The 12,094-nt window shown below is 42.1% G+C and overlaps 1 protein-coding gene across 17 annotated transcripts in view; it reads left to right on the forward strand.

The window, feature by feature from the left end:
- LOC117231757 (probable Ras GTPase-activating protein) overlaps window positions 1-12,094 on the forward strand; it is a 252,226-nt gene that overhangs the window by 160,480 nt on the left and 79,652 nt on the right. Inside the window, exons 1-2 of one of the 17 annotated variants that reach the window (XM_033491986.1) lie at window positions 217-374; window positions 5,274-5,333. The exons of 15 other annotated variants lie outside the window; for them this stretch is intronic. In XM_033491986.1, the coding sequence (XP_033347877.1) occupies window positions 329-374; window positions 5,274-5,333 (106 nt within the window). In that variant the 5' untranslated portion in view covers window positions 217-328. Of the gene's footprint in view, window positions 1-216; window positions 375-5,273; window positions 5,334-12,094 lie in introns of those variants that run through there. One more of the 17 variants, XM_033491131.1, reaches the window with a different exon arrangement.

Consider the following 12,094-nt stretch of genomic DNA (forward strand, 5'->3'; position numbering starts at 1 on the left):
GAGGTCATTTCTTAGCGCTTGTAAACAGAAGAGGAGGAAAGATATCTCGAATAAAGATAAGAATCGCAGGCGATTGCTCGAGTGCGTTAATAAAACACGTTAGAAGAATGTTGTTCGAAACGCAACGAGATACAGTGATTTCGTCGTCTTCGTGGAAGATGTAACAAAGGACGAGAAGCAAGCGGAAAGCGATGCGACCGTGTCTGGAATAGCGGATTTGAGGCTTCTTCGATCCGCTAGATTTATTCGTGGATGATCTAATAATTGCTCAAGGTCGAGTCTGCTTGCACAGTTGCTGGCTAACTGGTAACCAGAGTGCGTCAGCAATATGAGAATCCGATACGTGCCACAGGATATTGGAAATTGTTACAAGCGTACGTTCTATCCTATCTTCTTTTTTTCTATGCTCCTATCTAGTCCACGCTTTTTCCCTAGATAATATAGCTTGATGGAGGAAATTACAGGCGGATCGCGCGATAAAATATCTATATGCGTTGTAGAAACAATTTTGTGATACGAAATTTATATACGGAAAGTAGTCGAGAGATAGGTGATTTCTTATACCTACTTTCCTTATGAAAGTAAGCAAAATGTTGCTTCGAGTTTCTTAACCTACGTTCTTTCGTTTCTCAGCAAGATTTATCCGTTGTTCCCGATTTATTAATCGTCCCGTCGACTCGACCGTATCCTGTGCTTGTCGCTGCTTCGATCTTTAATTGCAATTGCGATTCTTGGATATCTTTTTCCTTGCTAAGTAACTTAATTATCGCTTAATGGATTCGTACGATTCGTTACCAATTACGGATGTCAGACGCAGGACGCGATTTAAATTAAACGCGTTCCGATATAGTGTAAAACCTTCTACCGAGTTTAGAGCAATTTCGAGCGCAAATTCCGATACTTATCGAGAGTTTTATCGAGCTGTGTCTCTGCAAATGTTTCCACGATATTGTTTACGGGCCTGTGAACGCGAATCGTGAATAGTCGAAATCGCGTTGTCGCGCGAATTAATGGAAAAACAATGGAGCAAGGATTTCGATTTCTCATTGGCTGTTGCTCGTTGACACGAACGTAGGAGCCAGGTATTGTTAAATATAAACCTAATCGTCGAACACGGTAGGAAAGCAGACGGAGTATTTTAAAAAATGACAGTGCGAAATCTTTCGGATTATTTTCACCCGAAAAACGTAATATTACGTATAATGGCTCGCGAATAAAATTATTATCAGTCGGCTGAAATTTTTACCGATTTATCGCTCTTCTCGTTCTTTCGTGTTTTTATTCCGCGACGTTTCGTCTGTCGCGACGTTTGGTAAAAATACGAATTTCATTCGTGCTCTGCGTTTATAATCGATATCGTTTACGCTCGAATCTTTCCTATTCCTTTCAACTTTGCATAAACGACAAAATATTTATTTATTTCTACTGCTGTCTCTACAAAAAGTCACGCCATGTCTGATTTCTCGGAAAAATTCCACTTTATTCGAAAAAAAAAAGACCGCCGCGTTTCCACTCCTGAAATATCTTTTAGCGCATCGTGCTACGAAGAGCTAAGAGAAGCTGGAGAGAAGAAGACGAGGAAAGGATGGTAAACATGCCAGGTCGAAGCGCGTCTGAAGTCCGAAGCATCGAAAGAGGCACTTGTGGCACAAAGTACGAATATTACGGCGATAGAATCTCTCGCAGAGCAATTTAATCGATTCATTGACTGGCCAGGTCCTTTTGCTTCTCCTTTCGAGCGCGCCTCTTGTCTTCTAATTATACCATCGCTTTACTAGCTGACCGTGAACAGGTAGGACCGTATTGTACCTGCTCCGCTGCTGAGAAACGAGACAAGAGACAGGGAAGGTAAGGGAGAAGAGAAAGGAAAAGAGAGTCTGAAGGAGAGAAGAGGAAACGAGGTAAACCGTTGGGTAGAAAGCCCTAGAAATTCGTTTCCATTCTCGAGGGGAATTAAGACAGGACAAACGTCGACATCGAATTATCCTCGACGCTCGGACTTTTTATCAGCTGTCCTCCGTTTCACGCAATAATAACGCTAATTGAATCGATCCTATTCCACTCCCCCCGTATCCACCGTTGCCCGTTTCTCCGTTTCTGCCTGCATATTTCTACCCGGGAATTCAGAAGCATCTGTCTCTAGTATGAATCCTGGTATGTACACGATCGAAACCAAGATTACTCGTTGTGATAGTAGGTGCCGATCGGTTAGAGGAACGGAATTTTCACGTTAGATACTTTTTTCGTTATTATACTTCCCTCGTTAGGTTGTCGCACATCGTCTAACGTTACGATGGAATTTATTCGTTATGTCGTTGTATCTCCTTAACGTTAACTATCAGTTGCTGGAATGCTGGTGTTTAGTAAAACGTAATTGTTTAACAGAGTTATATTATTCAACGCGAACACTGTCACAGTTCGAAACACGGTTGTCTTAACCTCGATTTTTAATAGCAAGCGGTGCGCGTAAACGATATTTTATCAAAGAAACTTTAATTGCTGGCAAGACTGCTTCACCGATTTCATCTCGGTGGCCATAACGTGACCTTAATAAGTCGATGTAACGATGTTACATTAACTAATTGAATTAAAACGAACGTGATATTGTACGTGATATTATTCGCTTTACATCGAAAGAAATAGAGAAATGAGAGTGTACATGAATTTTCGCCAACGCGTATAAATTCCTCGATACAATTCCTTGACATTTCGACGCGAATCTCTGGCTTTCACGAGCAATTCGAAACACGTGCTTCGCTTCCCGTTGTAGTAGATATCCTATGCAAGGCACGTCCGTACAATCGTTCGATAATAACACGATTGCTCCGGTCAGATCGGAGCGAAAAGACGGTCGAACGAACGCGGCTTAAAATTCCATGATAGGCTGCGCGAATAATTTCTTTGCGATTCGCTTCCGCTGAAACGAATTTCGCTGGATCAGACACCTTCTTCGACGTGTCGTGAAATATCAAGTACGAATCATTTTACGACCAGATTCGATCGCCTCGAATTTTACGCGTGTTTTATTACGTGGAAAGCGCTTTCAACGCGAGCTATTCGCCTATCGTTGGTTATTTTTAGTCAAAGAAGTTGGCATCGTTAAAACTTACGATACGTCGGACTTACGATAAGAAATGGAAAAATATAATATAGAATATCCTATGAAGAAAAAAGCTCATTCTTGTTGTTCTGTATACTTCTTTTTGTTTTTGTTTGGTAGTCAAAGACAGCGCCGTAATTGACTAAAAGAGGGTGAAGATTCTAATTGGTTAGAGCTAAGAGGTTAATTAAATTCTTACCGGTCGAGTCGAGGTTTCAATTAAAAATCGTCCCTGCGGGCCGACTGACAAAAGTCTTCCTGAAAGTTCGGGAAAGCGGTTTTCGCATGTACGATTTCTTTTATCACGCAGAGGAAATTAATTGGACGTGTGATCAATCATAACTAATAATCGGAAGTCTCCAAAGGATGGAGCGTAATTGACGAGCTGCGATCGTAAATCTCGTCTAAATGGACGCTTCGCTTGAATTTATAGATCCTTGTTATCGTTAGTCCTTAGGGAAGAGACGTAAGAATATTAATTCCTTATCCTGAAAGGATGTATAGCATATAACGAGCGACATTTCGATAATTTCCCTAATTAGGAACGAACTTGGTGCAAAGTTTGTCACGAAAATGTAGTTTCCCCTGTAAACCGAGATGCATACGAACACGTATGTCGCGAAGCTTTCGATTCGAAAGAGCGTTACTCGTCGCACGTCTGCTTATTAAAGGGAATTAATCCGATCAAATCGCCAAGTCTTGATCGAATTTCCCATTCTGCGAATTAACTGTGAAATGTTCCAGCGTTCTCGTCGATAATTTCTCTGTTCGATTATCAAACTGCGCAGTGATCGCGAACAAAATAAAAATAGGTAATTTTAGACGAGTCGATTCGCGCGTAGTGAAGATAATCGTGAGAAAAAGTTGTTCAGATTCGTTTTATTAAATCAGATCTTCGACTGATTTAGGCATGGTGTTGCTTTCCGCCGATTCCATCTCTTCTTTCTTCTCTTTTCGCTATTCTTCCGTCTACCATAGTATTTCCGTGAATATAAAACTGGAACGGTATTATTAACAACAGTTTCGATACGAACAGCCACGAAATCAAATAAAATGCATTCGAGTCTAATATCGAGTATAATATCGAGACGAAAAATATTTTCTCAGCTTGATATTGCGACGCAACGGAATTTAACGAGCCGTGTTATTTTTTCATTGCAACGATCGATCCGATTTCAAAGGAGACTTTCGGAAAAGCAAAGTATCGTATCCGAACGATCAAGCGTTTTCCCGAGCATTCGTACGATGTTGCCATATCAGATTTTACACTTTCTCGGTTCTCGACGAATCTTGGGTATTATAACCGCAGTTGTAATATCGCAACACCGGTATCTCTGTCACGAATACTGTTGCGATAGAACGGGGTTGAAACGAAAATTAAATCTCGCGTAGCAGTACCTATGCGTGGTTTGCTGCGAGCTGGTCAGAGAGAAAGTACATACGTAACTGAGAATGGATAAATCGATATGATTTTTACGTTTCATTGCTGCTAACCCCGTGACTCGCCGTTTGCAAAATCTTCTTTGCTTAGAAGTTGATTCTGAGTTAACTTTCGTATCTTCTGTTATAAAATTTACAATTATAAATAATTATAAATAATTCTTATATTCGATTAGATCGCAACGTCGAAGAAACGAACAAATAGCGTATCTCCGTGGCAAGTTTAGAGAGTGAGACATCGAATAGCAATGGAAAAGAGAAATTGAGTTGGCGAGTTTTATATCGTATGGACGAATATCCGAGAAACTTTGATACTCTGAAAATCCTTGCTATTAAAACGGATCGACTGCACGTGCGAAGTTTCTCATGTTGCATTCGTTGGCGCACCGGGAAGAGATTATCAGAACGGATCTCACGCAGTGCGCTTAATCAGGTCGCGATTAATCCGGTTGCTTCCCCGTTGAGTACAGTTAGACAAAAATGTGGACGCGACGAGTGTCCTGGCGTTCGCGAGGAACTCTGGCCGCCGCTGCAGCGTCGCGAAACGCTGCGAGAATTGGAGCGTGCAGCGTGAATCTGTTCGGGTTGTGTCCATTAACGTGGTGCGTCGCACCGTGAAAAAGCCACGCGAGGAACGGTCCCGTGTAACCGAACCCATCGTATTCCGCTTCCTCCGAGTCATCGTTCGTTGATGAACGTCGTTAACTTATACGTATCTTGTTTTCTTTTTCAGGTGAGTCTAAAGGAAAGTCCATACCTAAGAGTAGTCGACATGATTCTCGGAAAAGACGAGGTGAGTCGTAAGCGAGTCGTAAGTGAGTCGAAGCCGAACGATATATTTCAATTTTGTTAAATCGAGTTCGATAAACTCACGACCTACCGTAAGTTTATCAAACGTTAGACTTTCAGAGCGGCCGTTAAAACACTGGACGCGTTTAATCCGGTAAAAATATTCCGTTTAACGCGGATTGGTGCAGCGCGATCGTTCTTAGCTATATAAGGAGAACGATCGATAATTACGTTTTTCTTGCTCGGCGGTTAATACAAATCTCGACGATCCTTCGGCGTCGAGAAACGCTGAAAATTCGAAAGTTGATCGACGCTTGACTAAAATTGACAAGTATCTATAAATATACTTTGAAAGCGTTAGCAGCCATCGTTGTTATATTCGCGTAACTGCTTCGGCTCTGTCGTCGCGAGTGTAACGCGTTGGACGTTAGATGGTCGCGTCGTTGTTTCGTAAGATCGAAACCGTTATCGCCTCGTTGTCAGCGACGTTTCGTCGTCGCTGTGCTTATTTGGACTCTCGAAAAGCGCCGGAAAACCTACGCCAAGGGGATAGAGACTCGACGATCGAGTCGAAGAACAATAAGGCTCGTTGAGCAAGGTGACGGTAATTTAACGCGTACAATAGGCCATACAAACTAACTGGAAAGAAATTGCGCTTTGTGTACGATTGATAGCGTTGCGAAGCGTCCCTCGGATCGTAGTCGTCAAATTAATCGCTTATTTTCGAGCAAAGTCGAAGAAATATCCTTTTTTTGGGGAGGCGGGGAAGAATTTTCTTCTTTTAACCGCATTTAATTACATACCCGACAACCACAACCTTGAATAAACCTTCGAAGATATTTTCTTGTACAAACTCTATGCAAAACGCGCGTCGCGAAACAATAACTCGACGCACGATTCGTGCCGACGATCGTCTTATTAATAGGTATTGTTAGGTGCGCGTTGCCTTGGCAGAAAGAAATTAACCGCAAGGTTGCGAACGCTGGAATGCCGTAGGCGCGAACCGAACAACAGGATTAACTAATTACACGAACAATTAAGCTAATTGGATTGAAAAGGCTGACACGAACGTCTCCGCCCTGAATGTCTTCGTCTCTTGTTTCTTGTTTAACGAATTCCGGTGTTCCTTTCTTTCGCTTCGTTCGTTTTTCTTCGCGACACTTTTTTATCCTATTACGTAGAGCGTCTAAAAATTCATTGCTGTCAATGACTTTTACGTATCGTTCGATCGTTCACTCAGGAAAATATCTCTCGAATAATGCGTCCGGTATTCGAGATAATTATTTATACGAACGAGTATCGAATTTATTTGTTACATAAGACTATTTATACCAAAAACGCTATTCCAATTCTACTCTGCTCTTCGGTTGTCACCGTATATCCGAATATCATCTAACTGGAAATTGAGTTTTAAAGAGCGAACTTGTAGCCGAAACACGATTTTTTGCTTTCGTACCGTTTCCAGGTAGCACGCCGTAAAAGTTTAATTATTCGCGGCGAGATTTTAAATAAGATTTCTTTTTCTCGTGGCTAATGCTTTTTTTTTCATTCTGACTGGCTAGAATTCTCGCGTTGATGAGATTATAAATGTCGTACCAGCGTCGTTCGCCGACAGTCCTCCGTTGATGGGAACGAAGAGCGATACGAATGAAAGTTTTACGAGAAGGTCGAAAATTGGGATTATCTCTTTAGTCGGAGAAAATAGGTATCGCTGAGTGAAAAGTACGTATACGGAGGACGATTCGGTTCTGGTTAACTAGAGTTAGACGACGTCAAACTGTCTGCAAGCGGCTTGTTGAACGAAAAAGCTGAACGAGTAAAGTCGTAGAAAATGACAGCTCGTTGTTGCGATTAAAACGGGAGAATGTGATTTATCGGTGGAACACGCGATATTTGCGCGGTTTTACTTATCTCCGTACTAAAATTTGTAGGAATTAACGTACGTCGAATGACCGAACGAAATCATACGTAGAATAGAAAATTAAACGTCATTGAGGTATTTTATACGAGTTATTTCACGATTCAAAAATCAATCGATCGATCTTTTTTTTGTCGCGTCTCGTAAAAAAGTAGTAGTTTTTTAGAAACTGTAGCAATTTGAGTAACGATAGCCAGTATTATGTAGAGGATTGTACTGTATTATAAGGGATAACAAAATTATTAGCGTTAACGCGAATAATAAATGCTCCGGATCAACAACGCGAAATTATATAATTGCAATTTCTTGCAGTTTAATAAAAATACAAAGTTGAATCGAACGACTTACGTACATACGCATATAGAAAACTACAAGTTTAACTACAGTCGCAGTTGCAAGAGTACAGAAAATAACGTTACCGTTAGTTATCGCTACGGTCGGTACATCGAGGCGTATTTTTCCGCTATTACCGACGCTCGGTCAATTAGTATGGTTTCTTTACGCACGACGCCCTTTGATCGACTCTCTGGCTTGGTATCATTTTTCAAACAGCAGTACTCGGAAATAATAATCTCGATTACCGGAACTCACCACGAGGGGCTGATCGCGCTCGGATCCCATTATATATATATATATATCGATAAATAAATTCTACTTATCGATAAAATATCCTACGTTTTACTATATAATAAAACGATTACATTTTTGATTAAATGATATTTCGTACGGATATTTTGAACAGATACACGTATCTCGTAGGTACTAGAGATATCGTTAAAATGTTTTCAATATACAATCATCGATCCGTATTTCGATAAAAATGCAACAAAGATAGAGGATAAATTTATTTGATCGATTTTAGTAGGGAATCGAAGGTCGAAGCCGGTATCAACACCACGGACACGATTCGTACGTAACTCGCGCACGCTTATGTATGTATGTGCCGAGAAGCGCACGAACGACCATTAATGGTCACACACCCCCTACAAGGTGGAGTAGAAGATCATGGTCGATCGTATAAGGCGTTCCATTCGTCGGATCGTTGACCGTGCAAGGTGATACCGTATTGTTCACCTACGGTCCTCTCTTCTTGCGCAAGCAAATCAATTTCCACCGAAAGACTACTTAACCTCTTTTACTCCTGTCCGTAAAACGTCGCCTCTTCTACTTTCCACGTTCTACGGCCACACGATGCTTTCTAATGCGTCAAAGGTATCGCGTGACTTTCGTGGAAAGTCATTTTCCGCCGCGTAGATGGCGATTTCGTTGCTAATTAAAGACGTGCCTTTATGCTATGATCCCAGACGAGCTCGTCGTAACTTTTATCGTAATTTACGTCTTGGTTCGTTAACTTTGTATCGAGTGGACGTAGTACGGTAAAAGTTATCTCTAGTTTTGCTAGATAAGCTCGTAGACTAACTTGTCTTATAAACTGCTAAAAAGAAGTTTAAATTCGGAATACGATACGAAGATCTCTTTCTTCTCGTGTCGTTGGCGTTCGTGTATTTTATTCGAATTCCTTTTATTTCATAACAAGAAATAAGAGGGAGTTTAAAAAACGAAAATAATAATGCAGCTTTCGAATAATCTTAATATTATTTTCATTTCGCTTCGCGTACGTTTTACATAGTACTCGCTGTACTTTTAAATGTGGAAAGCGATCTCTCTTGATGTGCGAGTCGCTTCGTTACGACTGTATTGTACTCGTATCTTTATATGGGTGAATTTCATTTTCACTTTGTTCGATTAAACGTAGTCTCATGACGCGTTAAGCGTATATTTGCGCATTATCTTTTGCGATAATAATCTGTATTATTTTGCAAATGAATTCTTTCGAAATGCTACTTTCACCGTCAAAAGTTACGTGCTTGCGTAGCAACCGCGTTAATTCGTAACTTTACCAGATTCCAATCTGGCAATCGGTGTTAATAATTCGTATCGCGTTATCACGCTCCATAAAAACTATACAAAAGTCGTAGGATAAACCAGGATTAAACTAAAAATAATAAAGAACGGACAAATCCCTTGGCCGAGAGTTAAATTTATCAAGGTGTAATTTCCTATCGTCGCGAATAAACGATTGGAAGGCAGATGGAGGGAAAAAGATCATTGCGCGAACCGTTGCCGCGCTGACGATTCAACGGAGAATCGTGAATCATAGAAGACCGGAGTCTTCTTCTAGACGGATCTAATCCAGGTATCGATTTACAGACGCGATATCGAAGGTCTTTCGACGATACGAAAGTGGCAAGGGGATGCGAGAATCGCATTTCCAAGTTCGGTTCGTGCAAACCAGACAGAAAATTTTAATTTCTGTCTCGAGGCTACTCCGCCCGGTACCCGTTGCCACGTCGCTTTCACACCACTCGTGTCTCTCTCCCTTTCGAATTTCACTCCTTTCCCACGTCTGTTCGCCACGCGTTAGCCAACCATTCTTCGAATTTCAGTAAACGCGCTTTCTTCGAAGCTATTAGACGTTTTCGTCGCAGCTTTTCTCGTTACGATCGTTCTTGCTGAAATCGGAATAACGATTGCCCATAATTCTCCGTTCTGTTCGAAGCTTCCAAAGTCGTTCGATCTACGATTCTAATTTACGTAAGTTATTTTGCGACTCGCTGAGAAACGCGGTAAAATTCCTGGTCGTTCGTTCTTACCTGTTAATTCGTTGTGACGTTGCAACTCGAGCAGCTCCGGTCGCATCGTAACTCGCCACTGTAGTCGTGCGTCTCCGTGGTCGTTGTTTAGTCACGTATACGTTCTCCGTGTTGCATCGTTTCGCCGGACTCTCTCTCCGCTTCTTTTCTTTCTCGTTCTTCCTCCGGCCGGATCGCCGATCCCGCGCCTCGTTTCCATCCATCCGCTGCTACACGCTACGTAGCGTTAAATTTCGACTGCCTCGTGTTCCACCGCAAAAAGCGATCGGTAACGGTTACACGTGTCTTAAATTACATAAACAGTTACGTTAGCGAAATTGTTGCACGCACGATACGTAAGTGCGACGACGTTTGTACGTACGACGACGTAAGTGATAAAAACGCCTCCGCGTCGAAATCCGTCGGTATAACCAGCGAAAGGTATTTCTTTTTGATATCATCCGTTAAAACATCGTCTACTATCGAACTGATCCTCTTTTCGATCTGATCGAACTGATCGATAGAATTTTTTAGAACGCTAAACGAAAACGATAGTACGAAAGAGAAAAGAAAAATGGATAATGTCTATTGTCGATCTAGTAATTTCACGAGTATGTCGCGTTTTTCTTTCTTTTTTCCGTGATTATTGAAAGTAAATCGTCTGATCGAGTTCATCGAATCTTATTCATCAATTCTGTACCGTGTGGTCTACGAGCCTGGCTCGGTATCGGTGTAACGGAGCAAGAATAAAATAACAGCAGACACATCGATATCCAAGAAATAAAAGGAGACGTAACAAACAAAAATGTATAGGCATGTAACTTCGACGATCTTATAAAAAGCGTTCTATCTTCCCATTGATTGCACGACGGTCCATCCTTTTCTTCGTTATCTGTCCTCCGCTTCCAACGTACTCCGATGCCGCCGCCCTTCGTCTTTCGTAGACTTTTCTATTACTTGGAACGCTTCTACGCTCTCCCGTCCTCTTGTATCTTTCTTTCGTCTCGTTCTCTCTCGAATTCCTCGAGCTTTCATCGAACTCTGCCGCGCTTCGTCTCTATTTCGTCGTTTTACTACTCCCTTCCTGTTCGCTTGCTTCGACACGAAGAATCGTTCGTTTGAAATTCATGTCCACCCTGTCGTTTCTACGGTCCGAGCACGAACAGTCGCGATACGATCTTGTTTTTCGTTGGAAAAAGGGACAGGGAAATCCTTGGTATAGGTCCAAAATAGGTACTTTAGGAATACTCTTTGAAGATGTTAGGTTTTTCTTGCTGTAGCACGCGTGCACTTTTCGTTTATTCTCCGAAGATGACTTCAAATTCCTTCAAACTATCCGCTATTTTGGATAATTTGATCGCGTTTAGCTGAATTTTGCGCTTCGTTTTATACTTTTCCATCGATCAGGATCACACTCGCCTCGAACCGGAAAAGACGTTCGAAAGATATTTCTCTCCGTCCTCGTGTCGGACACTGACCCGATGGATCGGCGATTGATCGATACACGTACACGAGTATTTCGAAATCGATGTTTCTCGAAAGACGAACGAGTTTGGACGCAAAGTCGAACGAAAAAGTATCGCTTGGAATGGAACAACAAAGTGGTTGCCGTTCTTATTCAGATGCCGTCGTCCCGATGCAAATGTTAGATGCAAATGGCTATGGGAAGGGAAGGGAAGGGGGACGGAAGAGGTTCGCTCACGGGTACGGATCACGCTCCGTTATTTCCTGGCAGACACGAGTCGATTCGGCGACCCTGTGCACAGTGCACGGTGCACGCGCGTTCCTCTTAATCCACGAAACCGAACCATCGTGGTGAGCTGTTTTTAAACTGGCATGGCGACGCAACGCGTTCCTTGGTTCTGATGGCGGTGCGCGACGATTAGATATCGACGGATATACGTACATACGCCTCGAGTTGAGGGGTGTGTTGCACGTTCTTCCGGCGATCGGTCGCTCTCGCCGCACTTCGTTTCGTTTTTTACGATCTTTGTCGGAAAGATTCCTCAAACTTCAACGGAAAATCTACCGATATTTTTGAAACAGCGGTATCTAAAAACGATAAATCGTCGCATCGATCCGATACATTTTCTCGTGAAAGGGGATGCACCATAGATAGTCTAAACGTATAGTCTACCGACTCCGCGAGAAGATAAAAAGCACTGTTTCCAATGATTAACGCGCGATTAATGAACGAATCGATCGATCGATAGG

Source organism: Bombus vosnesenskii, unplaced genomic scaffold, assembly GCF_011952255.1.
Source record: "Bombus vosnesenskii isolate JDL3184/JDL3185 unplaced genomic scaffold, Bvos_JDL3184-5_v1.1 scf7180000013262, whole genome shotgun sequence".
In the NCBI taxonomy this organism is placed as follows: domain Eukaryota; kingdom Metazoa; phylum Arthropoda; class Insecta; order Hymenoptera; family Apidae; genus Bombus; species Bombus vosnesenskii.